We start from the raw sequence: 25,427 nt of genomic DNA, 5'->3' as shown, positions 1-25,427 counted from the left end.
ATAAACTTATATATACTTAACCTTAGCTAGGCTAAATCTTATTAGTTAATATTAGTTTAACTATTATTTATATCTATTTATTATATTAAGAGATAACATAAGCTAAAGTATTAGAATTATATTAAAGAACTAAGAAACTTATATTGATAAACTACTATATAAAGCTCCCTTAAAGCTAGGTAATATTTCTACCTTATAATTTACTACTAAAAAGTTCTCTATTAAATCTCTAAAAACTTTAAAACTATTAGTATTTAATATAGCTAAGGTCTCTTTAAGAAAAGGAGAAATAAAATAGAAAGAAACTAAATTAAAATATAAAAAGAAATTTAAAAACTATTTCCCTTTATTCAACTTAAGTAATTCCTTAATAAAATTAAAGATTATAAATAATAAAGAGTAAATAAAAATATAGCTTAACTTAAGACCTTAATTAAAAGTTAAATTAAGTTTATAATAGTAAGTTAAGCTATAAAAGTAGATTAAAACCTTAGGGTTTTACTTTATATTTAGAAGTAAAATATAAAATAGGTTAAGAGCTTAGTTATAAGCTCTCTTCTTAATAGAATTCTAAGCTATAAAGCTAATATTAATTATAAAAAGATAAATAGAAATAAGGTTTTAAGCTATTAAATTATATTAATATTACTAGAGAATTACTACTTTATTTTAAGACTTATATTATAATATTATTAAGATTATATTTAAGTTTATAATAAGAGAATAATATTTAACTAAAAGTCTAATAATAAGTATTAATAATTAATTTATAATTACTCTTAATCTTTTAGTAATAAGTTAGTAAACTATTAAAGAAGAAGTTAAATATACTTAAATATATTTAGCTAGAAACCTTAGCTCTATTTAGGTTTTAATATTAATAATAAATAGCCTTAAGGGCTTTAAAATCCTTTAGAAGACTAACTAAAATCTCTATAAGCTTCTATTAAAAGTAACTTTAATTAAAAAAAGTTATATAAATAAGAAGCTTATTGAAAATAATAAAAAAGGTAATTATATTATTAAAATTATTAAGTATTAATATAAAAACCTATATAAAATATTAATAAAACTAAACTAAAATCTAAAGGAATTAGAAATAAACCTATTATAATATATATATTATTATACTTAATATATTAATTATAATAAGAGGAACTAAATATATTATATTAATAGAAAAAGATAAGAATAACTTTAAGTTTAATCTTATTTAGACTAATAAAGTCTCCTAAAAGATAGATATATAGTATAGAGTAAAAGTAATATATATAAAAGTAAAATATACTTTATAACTTAAGATTTATATTAAGGATTAAAGGGGGAAGATATCCTAACTCCTTATTATCTTTATTATTATCCTCTCCTTATTTATTATTTTTATTATTATTATTAAAATAATAAAAAAGAGGAGAAAAAGAAGGAAGAAGAGGGAGAGAAAAAAAAAGAATTATTATTATTATTATTAGAGTTATCTCTAAAACTTAAGAGATTATTATTAAAACTATTACTATTTTATTACTATTTATTAGGGTTTCCTCTTTATTCTATTAAGCTATTATAATTATTACTATAGTTTCTATAGTAACTATAAGAATAGCTATAAAAATAACTCTAATTATAGCTTAAAGTTTTATATCTTATTATTTATTTCTTTTATTATTAATATTAAAAAGACTATTATAAATAGCTACTTAATTAATATTAAGAGAAAGCTAATAGCCTTTAAGAAGAACTTATTTATAATAATAAGCTTTTTAAGCCTTAAAGACTTAAAGATAAAAGTTCTTACTCTTATAAATAATAATAAATTATTTATTATATACCTCTAAACTATTTTAATATTTAGGAGAGTAACTAACTTTTAATATTTAGGAGAGTAACTAACTTTTAATATTTTAATATTTTTAAGGAGATTAAAAAATAAAAAAATAAAAATAAAAAAAAGTTATAATAATATAAAACTAAACTAAAAAATTATAATAGTTAAGCTAAAAAAGAAAAGGTATATAATAAAATTTTTATATAAATAAGAGTATAAATAGAGTAAAAGCTAAAGTTATTTAAGATAAATAGCTTAATAGGGGAATAGTTATTTTAAGATAATAAATAATATTACTTATATATCTATATATTATCTTAGAGAGTAAAGCTATATTATACTATATAAATCTATACTACTTACTAAGGATTCTTAACTAAAGAGGTTAAAAATTAGCTTTAAATAATATTAGATTTTTAAAATTAAGTATTAAGTTATTTCTAGCTATAATATAATAATAAAAGCCTTAAAATATCCTAATAGTAATAATATAAATATATAGTAATATTATAATGCCTATATATATATAGTACTCTTTATACTTTAGTCTTTAGTCTAGCTATATTATTCCTCTTATTAGCTTTATTAAGGTTACCTCTAGTATTTATAGTAACTATTACTTTAACTTATAAAGAGCTAAATACTCTTTTTACCTAAATAAGTATTATATTACTATATTATTATATTATTATATCTATTAATACTATTATAGAGTATTAAGCTATTATTAAGTTTAAATTACCTACTCTATTATTAATACTTATTTCTATACTTATATTTATATTTATACCTATACTAAAGAGTTCTAACTACTTAAAGCTCTTTATATCTATTAGCTTAAATATTAAGGAGCTAATTAATAAATATATTATTATAATAAAAGCCTAATTAGCTAGAGTTAAAGCTAAGCTTAATATTAAAAGAGTAACTATAGTATTAACCTAAATTTAATAAGAGAAGAGGGTCTCTTAACCTTTTAGTAACTTTAAATAATAAGTTAGCTAATAGTAATAGTAATATTAATATCTTATTTATTAAAGAGTTACTAAATACCTCTCTTATTATAAATTAATAAACTAATAGCTTCTACTACTTTTAATATATTACTTAAACTTTTAGCTCCTTATATATCTTACCTCTTCTTATAAACGTTATAATATTTATTATTATACTTATATAAAGTATAAGTTAGCTAGTGCTTTACTTAAAGTTTTACTAGACTCTATTAGTATCTAATATAACTTATCTAGAATTGCTTAAACTATATTAATAACTTTAGAAACGCCTAGGACCTATAGACGTTATACACAGCGGCAAAACTCTACTAAATAAGGTATGTCTTTTGAAGTTGTGGAATTCGCAGGTGTTATTGTAGACAACACACGGCAGTGATGATCTGTTTGACTGAAATCATTATTGATTAGCATAAGGTCAATTGTTTTACAAACGCCGTGAATTAACATGTGGTTTATTACTTGATTTGGAGCACGCCTGCTGCCCATTTGATGATACTCAACTTTTCCGGGATTTCTTGGTGTATTGCATTGGCTGTGGCTTCGCATGGTACTGGTTTCGAGGCAGGCAAATCGGGGGAAAGCTGTGTCCTTGCGTAGAATCTGTCCAGGAAACTCCATCAATAGAGGCAAACCAAAACCGGAACCCACTATAACGGCCACATATGTCCAGGAACCAGCCTGAACATCCTCTAATACAACGCATAGTTGCTCCCGATTCTTACGCATCAAGTAGTGAATCAACTAACCAGCTGTTGGTCTCTTTTTCAGACTGCTTGTTATCAAATGGGGCCGGCACCTAATCGGGCCCGGTCCCGGTCCCGATCCCGGTCATTGGGTCCGCTGTCCCGGCCGACTGAAGCCAAAACTCGCGCCACTCATGGCACCAGTTTCCAACGTGATAAAAGCCATATGAACGGACCATGTTAGCGAAGCTCGTGGGCCAGTAAATTGGTACCTAGGCACGACGGGAATCAATATTTCCCCTCGGTCTGGCGAAGCCGGCGCAAAGTGTATCAGATATGACCGGCTAGAGAAGGTTTGCGGAGCCCCAACACGCATTATCACGTCTACAAGGGTTGATGACGAAACACATAACCTACTATGGAGGATGATGAGTTCCTATCAAACAACGAAGGCTTAGGCACGACTAGTCAACGGCGAACCAATCCCCTGCCCTGGCCGCTGACTCAATCTACTGCTAATCTGGATCGGCCGTGTTTGTGAAGAATGCGAACCACTCGTACAGGGTGGGGGCCGTTCGGCTGTAAGTGGAGAGACAGGGGAAGGGGTTGAACAGTTTTGCATGGTTATTGACGGGATCAGGGAATGTGTTGCCCCCAGCGGCGGCGGTAATTGAGAGCTGGAGCCAGGAAACGAGCCGATGCTGGTGTATGCAGGATGCGTGGTGCGACGATGCTTGAAGCATTGCGAAAGTTAAATGAGAAGGAAGAAATGGCGGACGATTCAAAGCAATTTCTACCTAGGTAGTTAGGTAGGTCAGATTGGCAGCTGCATGTTTTTAGTGGTGAGAAGTTGCTGTAGACCATCCATTTGGGTTGCGTGACAAGTGTGAGTCGAACGGCTTCCGCGGACGCCCGAGCAAGGGATTGTGGCGGCAGAGGGACTTTACCAAACTGCTGCACCGGAAGACGTATTACTTAATAGTACAGATACATTGGATGAGATAAGCGCGTAAGACACCCTTTGGGGGTTTGTTACTTGCGGACGGGCGATCCTGCGGTTCTCCAAGGTCGTTACACCATTGACGGCTTGATACTCACGACAGCATTACTTGATCACACAAGACTGGTTCTCCTCTATTTAGCAGTTGAGAAATGGTGGATCAACACACCTAAATTCAGGTAGATAGGTAAAACAGACGAAGCCCAGGCGTGGCATGGAATTCAACGCCAGTCGCTCGATCCAGCAGCCGGGCTCAATAGGTATGGTGGGTGGTGTGAGCATGTGGCATCTTGACGTAGGTGAACAGGAGATTGGATGGTTTTGTTGTGCGAAAGAGGGGTGTAGCTCCTAAAGTTCTTGGCTTGCAGCGTAGGGCTGTGTAAGTTACTATCCGTACTTTACCCCCAGTCGAAGAAGCGTACGCGTAATTCCGCAAGACAATTTGTTCCGAATTAGTCCTCCACGCAACGCAACTCGATACCTGACGTTTCTGAGAGGCCCGTTCGTCTGCTTCAACGTAGGCACCCCGGGTCTGGGGAGCACAAGCCGGAGCTGGAATACACCGAAACTTCTTACATCCTATTATTCCACAACATTATACGCGTTGGTGGCTTTGCAGGTCGCCTTACCTAATTCATACCTAGCCCGGCAGAAAGAGGAGGAGAGAGAGCTTGGGGAAAACCCAATTCCTCTAACGTCTCATCTTACTTTTCAACTCGGCTTGAACCGAAAGACACCACGACACCAGAGCTCGCTGCCTGGTTCCATCGTCCCGCCCAGTCGCAAGGCCTTCAACGTCATATCGCGAGTCTCGTTCAGACCACGTTTTTCCCGACCTGGCCGCCTGATTCCATCGAAAGCCAACTCGCGTCAAGGACTCCCGTCTCACAAATGCACAAATCTTACCCTAACCTAGGACTCGACCGCCTCACCGCTGTCGCTGCCGGAGTCACTACAACTCATAGTTTTACCTGGCACTTGGTCATCATCCTACATTGCACATCCTTTCCCGGCTGGCGGGCCCATCCCTGGTGGTCCATGTTCACAATACCTACCCTTGATAACGTTCCACCCTTCTATAACTGAGCCACCCAAGACAGACAAACACTGAACCATTGACCACGGCTGTATTGCTCGTTCCGTTTGGTCTAGCTACATCTTCGACGCATGATAACTGTTCGATATCGCCCGCTCGACCTCCCGGCTGGCCGGCCGATCATTCTGACCCATTGTCCTGTCCTATCAATCTGGCCCTGTCACGGCTTAGTACCTGCAAACAACGGCGGAAAGGTGCAGCAGACCGCAGGAAAGCACTGGAAAGCATCACAGAAGCCGAACTAACGGGAGCACAGCTCATTACAGCACGACGCGGCTCTATTCGTCGCTGAATTCCAACATGGAGTCAGACTCCCGTTCCGCGGGCCCCGACGACCAGGGCCTTCGCCGAGCTGTATGTCCACAACGAGACCACTTTGCATCACGGCCCCCCCGAGCCCTCCCCTCTGCCTTATACCTTCGGTTGCCACAAAGCATCGTCCGTTGGAGACATAACTGACTCTCTCATTCATCATCTAGTGTGATCAGTGCCGTACGCGTAAAGTTGGTAATCCCATCCCGTCTGTTCTGTGCCGACCTCAAACATCGAAGAGATCCATCTCAAGCCGTCGGCGGCGGCTGTCTCCCATCCCGGCATCCCACCTTCCTTTTTCTTTTTCTTTTTTGGTTCTTCGAGATGCTTCATGTGAGTCAATGATATGATGGATTGGCTAACGGTTGGCCCGCGCGTGGCCTTTGACCGCAGATCCGTTGCGATAAAAGCTCGCCATGTTCCAATTGTCGCATCACGCAACGACCATGTAGCTCGAACGGCGTTGGCCAGAAGCCGAAGGAACAGAGACATCGCGTCCTCATCTCTCTTCAATAGTAGATTGCCACCCCCCTCTCCCCTCTTCCCAATCTCCTCAATCCTCCCTGCTTTACGCTTGGCTACATAGACCCAAGTCTTGCTGTCTTCCCGGAACGTCGAGCCAGCGCGTCAGTCACTTAGGCCAAATGACAAGGCCAGAAGCTAACTCAAACCTTCCAGTGAGAAGAAGATCGACTTGATTGAAGAGAGGCTCTCAAATATTGAAGAATTGTTGCGGAGTCTAACCAACAATCCTGGGAGCGGCTCCTCGTGGGATGCGCCCACGGCCAGGCACATCACCCCATCAGCTTCGACCATTGGAGATGCCCTTACACAAGACGGCGCAGGTTCGGATTCTGCCTTTGAGGGCGACCTGTCACTGACCGCCCATACCATGTTCGCCAGCGAGTTCATCGAAAATGCCGTTCAGAGAACCTCGCTGCAAGACGTACCACCCAATATGCACGCCGCACTTTCTTCCCTTCGCCAGATAGTCTCCATGCAGAACAAGGTCTCTTCAAGTCGGGAGTTTCGTTTCCGTACGCAGCAACCCCTCCCACCTGGAGGCCTGCCGGATCTGCCTATGCCACCAATGAACGCCGTTGTCGCACTGCTTAAACACATGAAAAGTTAGTCGTTGCCCTTTTATCTCATATAGTGGAACTGCCTTTGACATTCAATATAGTGTCTCCGCCTGGCATCTTCTCGCTCGCATGTTCCTTCTTGGATGTGGATGATTTGGCCGAACTGTGCCGGAGAGTTTACTTCTGTACGGACACCTTCGCCGACACCACTTTCATCATCGTCAATGGTGCCCTTTTCTACCTCTTCATGGAGCAGGCTTATCTAGCTTCAGATGCCACCGCAAGGGAAGAATTTGAACGCTACCAACATATGTGCCAGAATAATCTGGAGATAGCATTGGCATGTCTGCCTCTCATGTTGCCCGCCAAGGTTGAGAGCATCGAAGCACTGCTCGTCGCGGTGAGTGACAACATTCGCCTCCGTTTTCGCCGTGATGCTGACAGATATACTAGGCCGTGTATGCGGTCGACGTGTCGAAGGCCTCTCTCGCATGGCTCTTCACGTCCACTGCGGCAAGCCTGTGCCAAACACTGGGCTATCATCGCGCCTCGCAAAATAGAAGCGAGAGCGCCGGGCCCAGGGATATCAAGACTCTGTTGTTTTGGCACGTGTACATGCTAGACAAGACTTTGTCACTGAGGACTGGCAGAGCTTCCGTTATTCAAGACTGGGATATCACCTTGTCCAGGAGAGTTGATAACACAATGGTTGCCGACCCATGGGGGCTGATCATCACGACATGGATCAAACAAGCCGAAATTCAGCATCGTGTTTACGAGCAACTGTGTGTCCACCCCTCCATCCTTCGAACCATGCCTGAGCTGACAAGGACGCCAGATACAGCCCCTTGGCTTTAGGCCAATCCCAAGAGGAGCGCCTCGAAACAGTACGGCGTCTTGAAGGCGAGCAAAAGGCCATCATGGCGGCCGCCTCACATGTTAGGGAGCAGGCGCTGTTCGGCCTGAAAGCGCTCAACGCTTCTTCGCTTCTGGATATTCACCTCCGCGGTGACGAGCTAACATTTCAGTCCACCTTGACTTTGATATACCGAGCACTGCCAGCCCCTGAAGGATCTCCGACTCGTTTCTCGCAAGAATGTATCGAGACAGCTCGTTTTGCGATGCAACTGCACCTCGAGTGCATGCAAAGAATTGCTGAAGAGGGGCGACACCTCAAGGCCGTCTACATCCACTGGTATGAGACATCGCAGCTACGAAAGAGCCTCGATGATACCGATTCTCTGACCATCTGACGCTCTAGGGCCATTTTGCTGACGCCATTTACACCCTTTTTCGTCCTTTTCTGTCATGTAATCGACACTTCGAGCTCTGAGGATCTCAAGCGACTTAACGACTTTGTTGCCTCCCTTCGACCCGCCTGTGCGCTCTCAGAGCCAGTCGAGAAATTGCACCAGCTATGCAATATGTTATACAATGTGGCGCTCTTGTACGTGGAAACAAAGTCGCAGCAATCGGAGGAACGCGGCCCCCTCAATGACGAGTTCGACGTGTATCTAAGTGCCCTGGGCTTCCCGCCAACCGAATATCCCATTCCGGGTATTGAGGCCGACAGCATGTCCCAGCCTACTATGCAGACTGCCCAGCTAGGAAACTGGTTCTCTGGAAGCCAGTATATGATGGGGTTGCTTGAAGAGGACTTGTCTCAGTTCAGTTGAGCGTAGCTGCGAACCGGAGAATTGGTATTTGGGTGGGCCAACTCGGTCTTCCGGTAAGGAAACCAGAGGACCGGACGTGTTTCGGTGTAGGTCTGTGGTAAAAATGAAGATATAGAAGGCATGATACCAGGTAGTTTCGAAAGAGTCCTGCAGATGCAGAAGAACACTGCTCGCTGTGGGTTGTCAGTCTTCAGCGCGTCTCAGCGGTGATTCCAAGACCATCATACTTCTGCTACGTGTACGTACGCAAGATTCAAAAGTTCGTTGGCCGACATACGCAGCCCAAGATGACGCCTTTCAGATATTGCTCGTCAATCCCAACCAGTGTCAATCTCAACCGCTACCGAGCCACGTGCTTTGTAAACCTCTCCAGGACTTAATTCGTGGGCCGTTCTGGATCGTAGACTTCGTAACCTTCGTCCTCCGTATCGCTCTCAGTGTCCCCGTCTCGATCTCTGGCAGCTGCCAGCCTCTCGGCTTCGAGGACTTGTCCCACTCTCGACTTTGGGATTTCTTGTGCGGCAGCAGCAGGTGTGTCGACGGGAGTGAAAGCCGACTTGAATCCCGACTTTTTAAAACCTCCCTTCTTGAAGCCTCCGGTGGTGGCTGCTTGTGCCGGCTGATCGTTCGAGGCGAGCTTGATGCTGACAAGACCGTCGGCCTTGGCCTCGGCTTTTCGGGCTCTCGCGCCAGCATTGGGATCGCGCACCATGGCCTTCATGTCCTTGAGACGTTGCTTATGACTATGGTCGTAGCTACTGAGGTGTGCTTCGTAATCGTTCATTCGAGAGTAGCCCTTTGAGCAGAGGCTGCAGTAGAAAGACTGGAGGGCTTCGCGAGCAGAGGACGTCTGCGCCGGGGGCAGCGTCTGGTGTCGCTGCGGGCATCCATCTCATCAGTTTGAATTTGACCATGGCGGAGCGCCTGCTGACTTACCGGAGGCATGATGGCAGTGGTCTTTGGGGTTCGTCGGCGGGCGGGATATGAATGCGAGGGGAGCGTGAGACGCGGCGAGGGGTTCGGTTGTTGGTTAGGATACCCAAGGTACCTGAGGTACCTACCTACCTTACTTTAGGTGCACTGACACGGCACCTTTTGGGCACTTTACTCAACATGGCTTAGTGCGGCTCCCCCGGACTGCACCGGATCCACCCAGCCAGCCCCTGCAACGTATAACGACGCGAGGAATAGTCAGCTAGGCCCATCAACGCTGAATTGTACGGTGACGGTGACGGTGACGGTAATTCGAAGCATTCTTGTTTGAAGGATACGATTACCTCACCTTACTGATAGTCGCTGCATATTATAATCGCACTGCCAAAACTCCTATGACCGGCGCAAATCGAGTTGTTGGTCTTTTCGACGATACCGAGCACACCAACTCCTTCGTTTTCTCTACTCGAACTACGGAACCACAAGAAACTGGGCAGCGTAGCTGTCAGTTCCGTCTCACTCGCCATGGATTCCAGATCGCTTCGATACATGGCGTCCGAAGAGACTCTCATATCACTCCTTCAACTGGACCCGTCACCCATAGAGACCCCGCCAGCCGACACCGAAAAGGATCTTCCTCCTTTGCCCGAAGATGCTCTTGAAAACAACACTGCGTCGCTCAGATCTACCTCGTCCGCCCCAGGCCTGAGTGGCAGCGGTCATGGCGCTATCTTCTATCGTGTGTTTTTTTATTTCCTGGACCCCCCAGTAACGGAGTTGGCGATAGCTACTAATGCGTCTTCTTCCCAGTAACACGCATACAAAGGTTCTCCTCGTACCTGATACCCATCTTCACCTCAATACACCTTGCCAACACATCGATAATACCTTTGATCGCGCGCTCCGTTGCTGCTTCCGAAACATACCTCCTGCAGTCACGAGAAATCTATCAGACGTCGTTGACGGAGCCCCTGCTTGTGGGATTACCCGTCATTGCCCATATTGCGTCCGGTATTGCCCTTCGTCTTGTGCGTCGTTCGCAGAACCTCCGGCGCTATGGAGGGAATACCCCCGGCATGTACGCTCTATATCGCGCCCAGACTGGCAAAACTTCCCGAACCATGACTTCCAGCAGCTCTAGCTCGGCCGCCCGCATATGGCCGCCCGTAAGCTACATCTCAATATCAGGCTATGCCTTCGCGGTACTCCTCGCTGCCCATGCCGGCATCAACCGTGTGCTTCCTTTACAGGTCGAGGGCGACAGCTCCAATATCGGCTTGGCTTTTGTAGCCCACGGCTTTGCCCGGCACCCCGTGGTGTCGTGGTTGGCTTACACAGGTTTACTGGCTGTTGGGTGCGGACACATGGTCTGGGGAGCCGCGAAATGGTTTGGGCTCGCGCCGACGGCAATGGGATGGAGCGGCAGTGGCGCCAGAGTCATCGACAAGAAGACGAGGAAACAGAAGAGGAGGGTGTGGTGGGCGCTGCATGGCCTTTCGGCTGCTGCTTTCGGCATATGGGCTGCTGGCGGCTTAGGAGTCGTTGCAAGGGGAGGCTTTACAGACGGTTGGGTTGGGAGACTTTACGATGACTTGTTTGGCAGGATTCCTCTTCCATGAGGGCAGTATGCAGAAAGCGTCAGTCAAATGATACCCCGCCACTGTTCAAATACAAGCCGCTCATTGCTGCTATAACCTGCAAGACTAGTCTTGCACCAGCAATTGAACCAAAGCAGCAGCCGTGACTCGTCAGTCAGGGCCATGATTAAGTCTCGGGAAGCCATAGCGGTACCGTGTACTGCATTACACGCCAGCAGGAACTTCAGTTGGCCTCCTGGTTCGGACCAGGTCACGACAGCATGCAGGCATCAACGAAACTGATGGAACAAAAGTTGTAGGTAATTGAGGTCGGAGGGGTATGACAAGATATGTTATGTCCCCCATCTATATCTATCCCATTTCTGCCACAAGATCACGCTGTTGATGTCCTTCAGGATAGCTGCTGTCGAATCTCCCAGGGGCCTTCCAACTCCGTCCACTTCCGTTTCTTCGCATTCATATTGGGTCGGCCTGTTCACGCAGTCCAGCCCTTCGCCGTTGCCTCGGTGGTCCAGTTTGTCGAGGTTCTTCCGTGGTTGTAGGTAGGGGGAGGGAAATCGGCGACAGGATCGATGGCTTGTTCGGAGGATTTTGTTTCGGATGAAAAGTAGCTGTCTGTTCCAAAACCGCCTCCGGATTGCCTGCGTGATCACTTGCAGGCTTCGATGGCCTGTTGAATGGACTTCTTCTTGTCCTCCTTGCTGCAGTTTTTGTTGAGGCAGCCCAGAATTCTAAACTTATCGGCCTTCTTGCAGAGACAGTCCTTGGGGTTGGTGAGAGGGCAGCTGGTTCGCCGGGACTCTTCCAGAACGCAGGGCTTGGCGCAGGGAAGAACGTCATTAAAGGACTGGGCAGAGACCAGACCGACCGCAAGGGTGAGGAGGGCAAGGATGTTGAACTTCATTTTGTTGTTGTTTGACTTGGAACGAGAGGAGGGAAAGTAAGAATGCGGGTTGATTAAAGTAAATGTTCTGTTTGGTTGTGTCAGAGAAATACGAACAAAAAAATGAGAGCATACTGATTCTGGCGTACCTATTTACATAGATATTTCGTGCCCAGCCCATGAGACTCTTCAAGGTCGCTTACTGACAACTCTCGTGGTCTCACGAGGCTGGCTTATCAAGGTGCAATCGGTGTCGATCGGACCGTATGCGAGTCGATGATCTAGTCGTACAGTGCGTTACTTTGCTTATTGCATGATGGGCTTAGGCTGGCGTAGTGATCCGATGTTCAATTCCTTGATTCTTCGGCCGATGGAAATAAGACTTACGCAAATGTAGCGAACCAGATGTGACCAGACTTGGCCATTTCACGGTGCAAGCAAGCATCAAGGTCCATAATGAGGCATTACCTTCGCAGAAAATGACCAATATTCAAATTTTCTCAGGTGATTAATCGCGCGTGGCGTCTTGGGAGATGCCAAATGTCAGCAATACCTGCTCCTTGAGCATACCCTGATACCCGGAACATGGCGATCTTTTGCGGGGGGACGCCAAAAGGTGCGATTCAATATCGTGCGTTTTTACGCCCAATTCTGCAAATATTCTGCGAGTAATTATGGAGAAGCCGCTGGCTGTGTGGCTGTCTCGTCGCCGTCCCTGTGAGGCCACGGGCAAAATCGGGATTTCGAAGCCTCTGTCATGCGGCCTCTCTAATATTGGTCCCTTGATCGAAGTATGTTGTCGTGACTGGAACCCTTTTGTCAAAGCCAAATCGAAGCAAAAAGAAACATGAAGAATGGACCGATGTCCGACATACCTGGCCATCCGGTTAGGGTATTTGCTGCCGGCGAATGAACCCCTCGAGAGAAAATTCGCCGTCAATTCACCCTTATGTGGACTACCATGAATCCAAACCCGAGAAGATGCGTATCGCTATGGGCCACGGGTATATCTTGTTTACCCGGGTCAGCCTATTTTACTAACAACAACTTCCGTCCCACGGTCTGATTACCATCGGCAGTGTTGGTGATCAATTGTTTAAGTCGAAGTCGAAGCTTTGTAGAGTATGATCCGGAACCTCCTGCGCCGGCTGCTGTTAGCCTGTATGAGATTGTTGCACGCAGGTGCTGTGCCAGATTGCTGCACTCTGCCCTTCAAAGCGTCATCCGAGGGCCATATCAACCAATTCCTGGGAAATCTAATAACCCTGAGGCTCGGATTCGCCGAAAATAATGTAGTCCTTGGTCACGGGTGGGTGTATCGCGCATTAGAAGCACTCGCGATGGATTTTCCCGACACGTTACCTCCGTTGACTCGTCAGGTTATATCGGCCTAATTTATTCAGTATTTAGTATTACTACGTTACCCAGCAGAGTAGGCCTAGTCAACCGGTTGAGGGTCTTCTTTTGCCAAGTGACAAGATCAAATGCTCCTGTCCCCCTGGCCCGACTACACCGTGAAATATAAGTAGGCGGTGAGTTGCTCTAGATTTCGCTGTCAGTATTGTCCCTAACCTCTGCTCGTAATTGATACCAATCCCATCCGTTGCCGAGATGCTCTTCAAAAGCATCTACCAGGTCCTAAGCCTGGCCTCCATCGTCCTGGGCCATGGAGCTGTGACCAGTTACACCATTGACGGAAAGAACTATCCAGGCTACGAGGGCTTCTCACCTGCGACCTCGCCGCCGACCATTCAGTGGCAATGGGTGAGTTGAGTCTGGTTCATATATGATGAGAGACCAAACTGTGGCGTGAGAAGCTTATTGTTCTGTGATCTCAGCCAGACTACAACCCAACGATGACTGTCAATGACATCAAGATGCGATGCAATGGTGGCAAGTCAGCGGATCTCACGGCTAACATCAAGGCCGGCACCAATATCACGGCCAACTGGAAGCAGTGGACTCATGCCCAAGGCCCGGTCATGGTCTGGCTCTACGACTGCGGCAGTAGCTTCAAAACCTGTACCGGAGACAAACAGGGATGGTTCAAGATTGACCAGATGGGCCTCTGGGGTAACAATCTCAACAGCGAGAATTGGGGCACTGCCATCGTTCTGAAGCAGCTCAAATGGTCCAGCAAGATTCCGACGAACCTCAAGGCCGGCAATTATCTTATTCGTCATGAACTACTCGCCCTTCACCAGGCCAACACCCCTCAATTTTACGCCGAATGCGCCCAGCTCATTGTGGAGGGATCCGGCACAGCTCAGCCGCCGGTGTCATTCCTGAGGAGCATTCCGGGTTACGCTTCGCAGAATGATCCTGGCATCACCGTAAGTAATGACCAATATCCAACTGAAGTACAGGTCTGAACCAAAAATCTAACTCCGGCATCAAAATCTAGGTTGACATATACCAAGGAGGAAGAACATCCTACGATCCTCCGGGTGGTGCTTTATGGTCTGGTTTCCAGTAGGCGCTTGGATATTTGGTCTGAGCAGAAGAATCCTCATGCTCCCCTCCGTCAGCGATTGGCGATGTTGCTATCATCGTTAGCGCAGGACCCAAGACATTGCTTCACATCTATACCGAGACTCCGGTGACTTGGGACACTCGTCGTCTGGTCCACGCGTGAAACTGGACTCCGTACATTAGTTCGATTGACTTAGTGTATACTTGAGCTTCCTCAATTAAAACATACAATGGCATTTTTGCCCATGCCCTAACAGAGTGGCTCTCGGTCTGACTTCGTGAAAAAAAAAAAAAAGTGTGGGCTCTGCTACCACATCGCCTGAGAACCCATTACCTGGAAGCCACTTCGCAGTCAGAGACTCGACCCCCCATCCAATACCGCGCCTCCACTCAACAGCCCGAACAAGTCAGGGACCTGGAGTCGCTGAAGTCGAGGACACTCTCACGAGCACTGACAACAGCAGGAAGCAGCAGGCATCGAATACCAGAACGTACCGTACCAATTGCTTCTACCTTACGTACATAGAGGTACTTCCCTTTCCTAACCCTATGTTATACCCGAATCTTTTCTGCGCAAGGGCCGCCGCCTCCTTGACCGTCGCCGTCGTTGTAGACCAGGTCTGGCTTGCCTGCCGGACAGGCGTTTGTCTTGTTTGGGCCAGAATAACCATAGATCAAGTTGCAGTTTGGGGTGTTGGTATTTGTCTTGACGAACAACCAGCCGTTGCAGCCCTCTGGAATGGACTGGTGGCAGATCGTGCAGCAGTCTTCGGGGCTCTTAGCCGGCTTGAGACGGTACTTCCAATCGCGACCTTTGTCGATTCCTATCCAGCTGACGTCGCTGATGAACTTGGATGAGTCGCATCCAGGGCCCTAACGATGGTTAACAGATGAGACATAAGTCCCTAGAGAAGAATTCACCTACCTGTGAAGCTGACGGGGTGGCGGTGGCGGTGGAGGTGGCGGAGGAAGGCGCCGTGGTAGTGATCAAGGCGGAAGAAGAGGTCGAAGGCATGCTCGAATAGCTGCCACGCGAATAGGCATTGCTCTTCTGCACCATTGGGACTGTGACGCCGGCGACGATCCCCACGAGGAGTAAGACAGCGACGATGGTGATGATCCACCTGTGAGGACGGAGGCGCTGTAACAGGGTAAGGGGAGAAGCTCCGTTGCCATCATTGGCGCCGTCGTTGCTCTTCAAAACGCGGTCGTTGGCGGTGAGGTTATTCATGGGTATGTGAACATCCTGATTGACGACTTCGGGGGCATTGGGGATGACAACCTGGGGCGCCGAAGTCGGGTCGTATTCTGCCCAGCCGGGACCGGACCGGAAGTCAGACATCATGGAAGTTTTGCGGCTGTCGGTAGCTGTCTCTGTTGATGATGAAAACAGAGGGAGACGTAAGGCGAATGTAGGCCAGATAGGGACTGTTTTTTCGTGGTAGAAATGGAGAGTAGCAATGCGTAACCGTCAAAATCAAGTAGACTGTATGATTTCGAGATGGAGTAGAATTGAAGGTAAAATGTTGATGGACGGCTACCTTGTCGTCCTGCCTTGAGACGAACCTAAGCTGGGGAGAGGAAGGAGGAAGGAGGTCTTGTTTGCGTGTATGCCAGTCCAGTGACTCCTGCCTCAAGCTTCAGGTGGAAAGAGACTACGCTGCATCGCGAGTGCGTCGACCTGAAGATTTAGGACTGTATTCTTTGAAGGTCGCGTCGCTTCCTCCCGCAGCTTCGGATGTACCACGCGGGTCGTCAAGATAGCTATGTCACCTAAGAGGCATCACTTTGTTACCTGCATGCTCAGTTACCTGCCCATGTACTAGACACAATCAGCTGTTGCGCGTACAAACAAAAACTTCAGAACTAATAAAAACCTCGTACCTTGCTTAAGACTCATGAACTCTGCAAATCGCCTGGACGTCAAAAGACGACTCCATCTGCTGACGCTTTCTTTGTCATGAGCTCCCTGTCGCCTTTGTGCTACCTTGGAACAGCTTTCGTTGAGCCGATTTCCATCTGCCAATCAGTGCATCGCATATCCGACAGTCTACGTGAGGGTTTTATGCTCTGGTCGAGTATATATATATATATATATATATATCATTGCTTGTTGAAGCAGTCCATCATTCATCTATTCTAATGCCTCTGAATGTCTCTTACGCCTTTAATTCCCCGTTGTAAGGTAAAACCTTGGTCATCCCCCGTCAAATTCCCTTCCTCCATCTCCGTTGTATTCTGGGCAGAACCGCCTCCTAAATCAAAGTCTTGGCATCTCCTTCTTTAAGCTTGCCGGTGCCAACCAGTCTCTTGACCTCATCGCTCCAGACAGACTTAATCTCGTCAGCAACCTTGAGACCGTTGAGCTTGCCGGCTAGAGCGGCAATCTCGTCGGCGTCAATCTTGCCCTGCACAAGTTCGACGTCACCAAGGACGCTGTCGATCGTCGCCGCAGAAGCGTCGCCAGACACAAAGTAGTTTGCGTCCTTGACAGAACCCTTGAGAACTCGCTTGTTCTTCTTGACGGCATTCTTGGCCGCCTCCTTGGACTTCTTGGAAGCGTCGCGATCCGCCTTGGCTTTTTCTTCGGCCTCCTTGGCAGCCTTCTCCTCGGCCTCCTTCTTCAATCGCGCATCCTCGGCAGCTTTCTTCTCGGCAGCTTCCTTCTCGAACTTCTTCTTGTTCTTGGCAGCGTTGGCCTCCTGTCTGAAGCGTTTGATACGCTCGTCGCTGGCAGAGCAGTCGTCGAGCAGCTTGCGGAGACGGGCGTTGTCCTCGGCCTTCTTCTTCTTGCGTGCGTTGGCGTTCTTGCGCTCCATGTGACGCTTCTGGTCACGGTTCTCATTGTCGTCGGGAACATCCTCGTCAAGATACTCGAATGTCCTCCAGCTGTCAAAGTTGTACCAGAAGTTGTAAAAGTCTTCAACATCCTCCTTAGTAGACTTGTCGTCACCAAAAGTAGGGACGGGCTGGGTCTTGGAGAAACGAGCCTCGGCCTTGAAGACGTTGCCCCAGAGCTTGTAGAAGTTACCCTTGGCGAGCTGCTTCTTGGTAGGGGGATCAACTTCGGCCTTCTCGTCGACTGAGTCGTACTGGCGGCGCTTGACGGGGTCCAAAAGAACCTCAGTGGCCTTCTGAATGCACTTGAAGAAGTTGTCGTCGTCGACAATACCGGCGGCGGCCTTCTTGTCGGGGTGGTGCTTAAGGACCTTCTTGCGGTGGGCGCGCTTGATTTGGTCCTCGGTAGCCTTCCAGCGGTACTTGGTGATGCCGAGAACCTGGTAGTGGTCTTGGCTCTATGATAACATGGCATGTTAGTCCTTTCTGCTTTGGTAATTGTTGAAAGCCCATAGATCACTCACCTTCCAGTCCTTGGCATCGCGCTGCAGCATCATGGGGTCCTCAGGCTCGCTGATGTCGCTGTCATCGTCGTTCTCAACCTTCTTGGCGGCTTCTTGAGCCTGGATACGGTCATCCTCGGAGAAGGTACGCTTGTGGCGGGCACGGCGAGCGTGGGCAAGGAAGTGAGGGCCAACAGGCTCGAGGCTGCGCTGAGTTGCGGCGGAGACTTGGCCAACGGCCTTGAAGTCCTTCTCAGCAGACCAGCCGTCGGACAGGGCCGGCAGCGCATGGGGGACCACCGTTGCGGAAGCCATTTCGAGAAGATATTGTTTTCCGAGTTGCTGAACCGTATCGTGTGTTGAAAGACAGAGGACCGGCACTTGTACGTCGTCGCCAGGTAGGGGAAAAAATGAGGAGCGTGGGGCAGAATTTTTTTTGGAGAAGTGAAGGGTGGGCGGAGGGGCAGGCGGGGGTGGTTCTAGCGCAGTGTGCCAGGGAACTTTTTCCTTGAGCCATACCATAGCGCTGCACCGCGGATTCTTGCGCCTTAACTGGCGATATTGGTAGCATTTGACTTCCCGTCAGCTTCGAAATCGACTGTCACAGCCCTTAAATCTTCCCACCGCTGCAGGTTTCGTCCCCAACATGTCCGTCGCCGCGTATCGAAACCTTTGGCGCGCTGCGAGAATCGCCTTTAAAGGTGCGGGATGACCCCATCGAATCCAACGAGACGTACACTGACAATAAGCTATCGCAGGTGACGATCGGACTCTCACAGCTGCCCATCAGCAAATTCGACAAGGGTTTCGTGAACAAGCCGCTCTCGCGCCGACAGATCCTTCCGTGGCACCGGCCATCCAGAAAGCCGAAGACATCGCGAAGATCCTCCGAGAGAACGTCGTCCAAGGAAAGCAAGACAAATCTCGCGTTTACAGTACGTTTTTGGGCTTTTCAGCGGCCGAAGCATTGCTGCACACTATACTGACGTTTGCCTTGCAGAGTTGCGCATTCACGAAGACATCGAACGGGGAGATAACGATTCTGTCAAGACAGCTGGCAGCGGCAAAGCAACCATGGGTGGCTGCGGCTGTAGTTGAGAAACGAGCGACAAAATGAGAGGAACAGCATGGAAAAGGTGCTTGTAAGATTGTGTAACAGACAATGATACCCTAATTATCGGTATGGGGCCTTGAACCGATCCCGAATCCCAGTCACCGACCATGCCATGCGGCTCAGACTCCTCAACTCCGTAAATGACAATCAGTCTTCTCGTTGCTCATGGCCTAATCACCCTGAAGACTGGCATACTGCGGCCCATCCCCTGCACCCGGAGGTGGTGCGACCACAGTGGGTGCTGCTGGTTTCGCAGCGTCTCCAACCCCAGGACCAGCGACTTGTTTCCGTCCGGCCTTTCCGTCCGCCGAACGAGCAGCTTGTCCGCGCCGAGCATCAATGAGCATCTGGGAACGTTGCTCTTTATCCATCGTACCAAGGGCCTTGGGCATACCCCAGCGAACGCGCAAGGGGCAGCCTGCGATGATGGCCCGACCCTGACACGCCGCTGCGGCCTTCTCTGCAGCTTCTCTGGTCTCGTAGTTGACGAAGGCGCAATGCGACATATGGGAGCAGACCAAGCTCTTGATCTTGCCGTGGACCTTGAAAAAGTCGCGAATTTTGTGCTCAGGAAGATCATCTTCGACGCCCGTCACAAAGAGGGACATGATGTTCGTGTCGGCGGGAGGCATGTAGTCTTGCGGCCCTGGGGGAAGCTGTGCAGCGCTGGGGAACGCTTGTTTCACTCTGCCAGGGCGGGCGCCAACCGCCGCAGCGGCTCTCGAATCTCTTGTTCGAATAGGTCCAGGTCCTCCAACCCCAGCGCCCACGGCGGGGTTACCTCCCAGCCCGCCTGGGCTTGACGCGGATGCCGGCTGAGACGCATCGTCGAGACCCTCGACTGGCCGACCCTTTCGGAAGTATGGCTTGCTGGCTGCTAGTCTCCTTAGAAGCTCTCTGGCCTTGTCGTCGGTCTTTTCGTATTCCTCGACCCCAGCGCGGCCCTCCTCGATGGCTCGCTCGTTGTTTTGCGCAAAATATTCGCGGTTAATGTCGGAGGACGGCCCTGGAGCCACCATCTTCAAGGCGGCGTCACGAACGACGATGGGTAGACCGAAAGATAAATCTAGCATGCACGCCTGACAGCAATTCTTCAGGCGAGCACATGTAAGGCAAATATTCGTTCGCTTCTTTCGACCGTGAGCTCGATCGGCGCTCCAGCTAAAGACGGTAAAAGGCCTCGTGCACTAGAACCGGACAATATTAGCATGAAATCCAAGCGCAAGTTAGAGACGCGTCACCTACCAGTTTGCACTCGGCTCCATAGTCTTCCTTGAGCATCTTGACGTAGGGGTTCTCGGGCAGGCAGTTTTCGCAAACGGAGGGAAAATCTGTCGACTCCCAGCCTGAGCGATTCAGGTCTTGCTTGATTTGTGGTGGCATGGCGCCTCGGTATCGCGATCGTCGCGCCAACTATGGTGTGTATATGTGTGCGAGAGGTTCAAGATGTACCGATTTCTGGCCTTGAATCGCGTCCAGTGAAAGGTGTCGTGAGATTTCTTAGTTGCATGGGTGTAGGTTGGGGACGGGATTGAGATGAGGCTGAACGAGTGGCGCCAGAGGCTGGGTGCCCGTCCGGTCCATCCACCTCCACTCAGCCTGGAATGGACGGGACGGGAGGTTCCCCGGGTTCCGAGCCGGGCTATTAGGTAATCATAAGCACGTGATGGGGCGTCACAGGTCCTGAGATGACCTACCTACCTATCATCAGCAGGACGCACCTCAACCTGGGTACCTTAATGAGGATAATCCTTTTTTTTTTTTTTTTCAAATGCGACCGGTACGATAGAGACAAGTGATTTGCACGTTGGACCTAGCAGTTCGCGTACGCGCGCATAAGACAACTCACAACTGACACCAAAATACTCTACCTCTCCTACTGCGGTAGAGGCGCAAACACTGACAGCAAAAAATGTGCTCCGGTATCACGCTGCCGCCGTCGGTTGTGTCCATGTTTCGAATTCGTATTCGGATTGGGCTGGCCAGCCCGGGCCCCTGCTGTTAGCCGGCACGCATACGCTTCCCGTCACACCGTCTGTTCACCGCCTGCTGAAGAAAGCAATGCGCTATGCGAAATCCCATCTGTGATTGGCCAATTGCCCCAAGACTTGGCGAGACTATGCCTTATCGAGTGCTCACGGTTTGTTGCTAGGTTCTGTCAAATTGAGGGCCCTTGCACCCGACAGGAAAGCATTTCTGCTTGATGCTCCAGCTTGCTTCACGGTGTTCACTGGTGGCAGCTGTGGATCTTTTCAAAGGCGGGTAGAGGTACCTGCCTCGTCGAGGTCGCGGACCTTACCTAAGGTAGGTATGGAAGCGGTCACAGTGCTGGTGGGCGCCGAGGTGAGATTTACATCTATTGGATGGCCAGACTGAGATAGACAATCTCCCGTGCTTTGCTGGCCTAGCCTCTCCTTTTTCCTGTTGATAATTAAAAAAAAAAACACACACACACACACTCAACCCCCGCCCACGCTCATACTTCTACGCGAAGCATCTGTCTTCCGTCCTGCTTGCTCCTCTACTTCTCATCTTCTTCTTTGCTCCTGTCCTCAACTCGACCTTCCTTACCCCGGACTGCCCCTTCACCCTGCGCGCCAACCCTCAACGTCCACAATGGTTTCCTCAACGACCAACAACCTCGAGCGCGAGGATCACGCTCGTGATGCCCAATTCAACAAGGCCCTGCACGGTAATAGTGCAAAGGCCACCGGTGGTCTCGCTGCCATGTTCAGCAAGGGCCGTGAGGCCAAGCAAGCTGCTGTCGACGAGTACTTCAAGCACTGGGACAACAAGGCCGCTAAGGATGAGACTCCCGAGGAGCGCGCTGTATGCACATCCCTCTAATCGTACTGTCGGGTCTCGACATGAACTGACTTGCCGTTAGGCCAGGACTGCTGAATATGCCACCCTCACCAGACAGTAAGTTCCCGTATAATGCAGTGCTAGCATGCATTGCTAACACCAGGCGTCTCGCAGCTACTACAACCTCGCAACCGATTTATACGAGTACGGCTGGGGCCAGTCCTTCCACTTCTGCCGTTTCTCCCATGGCGAGCCCTTTTATCAGGCTATTGCTCGTCACGAGCACTACCTTGCCCACCAGATCGGCATCAAGGAGGATATGAAGGTTCTCGACGTTGGATGCGGCGTCGGTGGACCAGCGCGCGAAATCGCAAAGTTTACCGGCTGCCACGTCACCGGTCTGAACAACAACGATTACCAAATCGACCGAGCTACCCACTACGCCGCCAAGGAGGGCCTCTCAAACCAGCTCAAGTTCGTCAAGGGAGATTTCATGGTTAGTTGACCTGCCTCCTTCGCAGTACTCGAGATGACTGGGCCTTGCAACTAACACCAGCCCACAGCAAATGTCCTTCCCTGACAACTCCTTCGACGCCGTCTACGCCATTGAGGCCACTGTTCACGCTCCCACCCTGGAGGGCATCTACAGCGAGATTTTCCGCGTTCTGAAGCCCGGCGGTGTTTTCGGTGTCTACGAATGGTTGATGACGGACAAGTACGACAATGACAACCTCGAGCACCGCGAGATCCGTTTGGGTATCGAGCAAGGTGATGGTATCTCCAACATGTGCAAGGTCTCGGAGGGCCTAGCTGCTATGAAAGCGGCAGGTTTCGAGTTGCTTCACCACGAGGATCTTGCCGAAAGGCCCGACCCCATGCCTTGGTACTGGCCCCTTTCTGGAGATGTTCGATACATCCAGTCCGTCTTCGACATCTTCACTATCGTGCGCATGACCAAGTGGGGACGTTCTATCATGCATAATCTTATTGGTGGCCTCGAGGCTATCAAGCTGGCTCCTGCAGGAACCATGAAGACGGCGGACAGCTTGGCACTTGCCGGCGACTGCTTGGTTGCTGGTGGAAAAGACCACCTGTTTACGCCCATGTATCTAATGGTTGGCAAGAAGCCTGCCAACTAGATGGGGCAGCCTTCGGGAACCGGAATCTTTATGCGTTTGCGATAGGGTAGACTTTGTGGGTTTAGAGAACATTGGCGCCCGGTAATGTTGAAAAAGGGTAAGACGGGAAAGGACAGAGCTCTTGTATGACCTTACTCCTCGTTGTATGAACATTTTATATTACTATCAGTAGCATAATTGTAATTAGGACACGAAAAGCCACTGACGATATGAACCGCTGCTCAAAATATTAGACAAGCCTCAATCGATAGAATCCCAGTTTACGTTGTGGTTGCTGAACACGTTCGCCGGAAATACACGCGAACTCGTTACTCGTCGTCCCTCAATGTCATGAGGCGGCTCAAGTCATCGCATCGGTCCAGAAGAGGGGAGCGCGTTTATTCCCCCCGATGACCACGCGTATCCATAGAGTGAGGGACACTGTGGTCAGTAGTAGTTTGGTTGTGTTCTTCCCGCCACTGGCAGCCACGCGAAATTATGTCCGACGACAAGATGAAGGCACTGACTAAGTCCGACAGGTAAATGCCTCTTGGTCATATAGCCAGTGTCCCGCCATGTCCAGGTCAGTGCACCTTGGAATCGGTTGGTCGCGGCCACATCCAGTTCGGATGGAAACGGGTGGCAGCGGGTGCGTAGCGTGCGCCAATTGAGACGCAACTGCAGCTCAAATGGAGTTTGTCGGGATTAAATCGGACCTGGATTGTGGACCTGTCTGGACGGGATTGGCTCCCTAGCTACACGATTGATTGGTACAGAAAGTGCGCGGTCGATTATCTAAGGTGCAGGGACGCATCTAGTCCTATTCTGGAATAGCCCCACGCCCAGGGCCTCCCCAACGCTGTTGTTTGGCAGCTCGCCGCAATTCAACGGACTCAACGCCCATAGAGCTAAGTAAAAGAAAAAAAAAAAAGCTGCGAAATCCCTCGACAGCTCCTCCGGTCGCCTTTCTTATCCCTCCTCCCTCCGACGCTCAACTTCAACCTTCGTCGTTGGCCATCGTCAACCTCCCCCCCACCCGAGGTCGCCAAACGTCCATCTCTTGTTTTTCTTCTCTTAATAGTTTTCTTCCGTGGGATCTCTGGTTTCCCTCGTGTTGCGACTTTCGCGTCCCAAGTCAAACCACCCCGAAAACTCAATTCGCCATGTCCCGATTCCTCCGTCCCGCAGCTCGTCTGGCGGCCTCGTCCAGAGCTGCTGCCCTCCGCTCTTCCGCCTGCCAGTTCTCCCCTGTCTCTCAGTTCGCCAGCCGACCCGCGGCATTCGCCGCCCAGACGAGGACGTACGCAGATGCCAAGGGCACCAAGGACTACACTGTCCGTGAGGCCTTGAACGAGGCCCTCGCCGAGGAGCTTGAGTCCAACGAGAAGGTTTTCGTCCTCGGAGAGGAGGTTGCCCAGTACAATGGCGCATACAAGGTCACAAAGGGTCTGCTTGACCGCTTCGGCGACAAGCGTGTCATTGACACACCCATTACCGAGAGCGGTTTCTGCGGTCTCGCCGTCGGCGCTGCTCTGAGTGGACTGAACCCCGTCGTAAGTAGTCATCCCTAGCCCGCTGGTGAGGCCGCTTGTTTCTGCTGTCGTGGCCTTGGCACTGGTTTGCGCCGAGCATTTCCAACGCAGACGGGCGACGTCTCCAAAGCTCCGAACTATCTCTAACTCGTGTCTTCCCCCTGTCAGTGCGAGTTCATGACCTTCAACTTCGCCATGCAAGCCATCGATCAGATCGTCAACTCCGCCGCAAAGACGCTGTACATGTCCGGCGGTATCCAGCCCTGCAACATCACCTTCCGCGGTCCCAACGGTTTCGCTGCTGGTGTCGCCGCTCAGCACTCTCAGGACTACTCCGCATGGTACGGTTCCATCCCCGGCCTCAAGGTGGTTTCTCCTTGGAGCGCCGAAGATGCCAAGGGTCTGCTGAAGGCTGCCATCCGCGACCCCAACCCCGTCGTTGTCCTCGAGAACGAGCTCATGTACGGCCAGACCTTCCCCATGTCCGAGGCCGCCCAGAAGGACGACTTTGTTATTCCCTTCGGCAAGGCCAAGGTCGAGCGGTCCGGCAAGGACCTTACCATTGTCACCCTGTCCCGCTGTGTCGGCCAGACCTTGGTTGCCGCTGAGAACCTGAAGAAGAACTATGGCGTTGACGTTGAGGTCATCAACCTGCGCTCCATCAAGCCCCTGGATGTCGAGTCCATCGTCAAGTCCGTCAAGAAGACTCACCGCCTCCTGTCTGTCGAGTCCGGATTCCCTGCCTTCGGTGTCGGCTCTGAGATCCTGGCCCTGACCATGGAGTACGCCTTCGACTACCTCCACGCTCCTGCGCAGAGAGTCACGGGTGCCGATGTCCCTACCCCCTACGCCCAGGGTCTCGAGGAGATGAGCTTCCCTACCGAGAAGATCATCGAGGACTACGTCGCCAAGATGCTGAAGCTGTGAGGGTTTACGTGAATGCG

The 25,427-nt window shown here is 49.0% G+C and overlaps 11 protein-coding genes across 11 annotated transcripts; 6 read left to right on the top strand and 5 right to left on the bottom strand.

Annotated features, from left to right (window-relative positions):
- Positions 1–5,917: 5,917 nt before the first annotated feature.
- Positions 5,918–8,687, top strand: CkaCkLH20_13251 (fungal specific transcription factor domain protein; the record flags this gene model as incomplete). Its single annotated transcript, XM_038895961.1, has 7 exons — positions 5,918–5,971; positions 6,449–6,555; positions 6,608–7,056; positions 7,113–7,411; positions 7,465–7,796; positions 7,850–8,206; positions 8,273–8,687. 7 exons carry the CDS (start codon positions 5,918–5,920, stop codon positions 8,685–8,687), a joined length of 2,013 nt encoding a protein of 670 aa, XP_038738751.1.
- Positions 8,688–9,063: 376 nt separating this feature from the next.
- Positions 9,064–9,552, bottom strand: CkaCkLH20_13250 (uncharacterized protein; the record flags this gene model as incomplete). Its single annotated transcript, XM_038895960.1, has 1 exon — positions 9,064–9,552. The coding sequence occupies one exon, from the start codon at positions 9,550–9,552 to the stop codon at positions 9,064–9,066; it is 489 nt and encodes a 162-aa protein (XP_038738750.1).
- Positions 9,553–10,169: 617 nt separating this feature from the next.
- CkaCkLH20_13249 (N2, N2-dimethylguanosine tRNA methyltransferase) lies at positions 10,170–11,239 on the top strand (the record flags this gene model as incomplete). Its single annotated transcript, XM_038895959.1, has 2 exons — positions 10,170–10,359; positions 10,431–11,239. The coding sequence occupies 2 exons, from the start codon at positions 10,170–10,172 to the stop codon at positions 11,237–11,239; spliced, it is 999 nt and encodes a 332-aa protein (XP_038738749.1).
- A 628-nt stretch (positions 11,240–11,867) lies between these two features.
- On the bottom strand, positions 11,868–12,122 carry CkaCkLH20_13248 (uncharacterized protein; the record flags this gene model as incomplete). The annotated part of the gene is made up of 1 exon (XM_038895958.1): positions 11,868–12,122. One exon carries the CDS (start codon positions 12,120–12,122, stop codon positions 11,868–11,870), a length of 255 nt encoding a protein of 84 aa, XP_038738748.1.
- A 1,590-nt stretch (positions 12,123–13,712) lies between these two features.
- CkaCkLH20_13247 (glycoside hydrolase family 61 protein) lies at positions 13,713–14,577 on the top strand (the record flags this gene model as incomplete). The annotated part of the gene is made up of 3 exons (XM_038895957.1): positions 13,713–13,865; positions 13,940–14,434; positions 14,506–14,577. The coding sequence occupies 3 exons, from the start codon at positions 13,713–13,715 to the stop codon at positions 14,575–14,577; spliced, it is 720 nt and encodes a 239-aa protein (XP_038738747.1).
- Positions 14,578–15,125: 548 nt separating this feature from the next.
- On the bottom strand, positions 15,126–15,918 carry CkaCkLH20_13246 (uncharacterized protein; the record flags this gene model as incomplete). Its single annotated transcript, XM_038895956.1, has 2 exons — positions 15,126–15,446; positions 15,499–15,918. 2 exons carry the CDS (start codon positions 15,916–15,918, stop codon positions 15,126–15,128), a joined length of 741 nt encoding a protein of 246 aa, XP_038738746.1.
- A 910-nt stretch (positions 15,919–16,828) lies between these two features.
- CkaCkLH20_13245 (DnaJ domain-containing protein) lies at positions 16,829–18,229 on the bottom strand (the record flags this gene model as incomplete). Its single annotated transcript, XM_038895955.1, has 2 exons — positions 16,829–17,869; positions 17,936–18,229. 2 exons carry the CDS (start codon positions 18,227–18,229, stop codon positions 16,829–16,831), a joined length of 1,335 nt encoding a protein of 444 aa, XP_038738745.1.
- A 331-nt stretch (positions 18,230–18,560) lies between these two features.
- CkaCkLH20_13244 (uncharacterized protein) lies at positions 18,561–19,012 on the top strand (the record flags this gene model as incomplete). The annotated part of the gene is made up of 3 exons (XM_038895954.1): positions 18,561–18,615; positions 18,673–18,849; positions 18,915–19,012. 3 exons carry the CDS (start codon positions 18,561–18,563, stop codon positions 19,010–19,012), a joined length of 330 nt encoding a protein of 109 aa, XP_038738744.1.
- Positions 19,013–19,198: 186 nt separating this feature from the next.
- On the bottom strand, positions 19,199–20,411 carry CkaCkLH20_13243 (RNA recognition domain-containing protein; the record flags this gene model as incomplete). The annotated part of the gene is made up of 3 exons (XM_038895953.1): positions 19,199–20,094; positions 20,167–20,215; positions 20,274–20,411. The coding sequence occupies 3 exons, from the start codon at positions 20,409–20,411 to the stop codon at positions 19,199–19,201; spliced, it is 1,083 nt and encodes a 360-aa protein (XP_038738743.1).
- A 1,233-nt stretch (positions 20,412–21,644) lies between these two features.
- Positions 21,645–22,972, top strand: CkaCkLH20_13242 (sterol 24-c-methyltransferase; the record flags this gene model as incomplete). Its single annotated transcript, XM_038895952.1, has 4 exons — positions 21,645–21,857; positions 21,916–21,950; positions 22,008–22,329; positions 22,397–22,972. The coding sequence occupies 4 exons, from the start codon at positions 21,645–21,647 to the stop codon at positions 22,970–22,972; spliced, it is 1,146 nt and encodes a 381-aa protein (XP_038738742.1).
- Positions 22,973–24,114: 1,142 nt separating this feature from the next.
- CkaCkLH20_13241 (pyruvate dehydrogenase e1 component beta subunit) lies at positions 24,115–25,410 on the top strand (the record flags this gene model as incomplete). The annotated part of the gene is made up of 2 exons (XM_038895951.1): positions 24,115–24,504; positions 24,652–25,410. 2 exons carry the CDS (start codon positions 24,115–24,117, stop codon positions 25,408–25,410), a joined length of 1,149 nt encoding a protein of 382 aa, XP_038738741.1.
- Between the last annotated feature and the right edge of the window lie 17 nt (positions 25,411–25,427).

Source organism: Colletotrichum karsti (genome assembly GCF_011947395.1).
Source record: "Colletotrichum karsti strain CkLH20 chromosome Unknown Scaffold79, whole genome shotgun sequence".
Taxonomy (NCBI): domain Eukaryota; kingdom Fungi; phylum Ascomycota; class Sordariomycetes; order Glomerellales; family Glomerellaceae; genus Colletotrichum; species Colletotrichum karsti.
The sequence above is the reverse complement of the archived record's forward strand: the minus strand, read 5'-3'. Positions and strand labels throughout refer to the sequence as shown.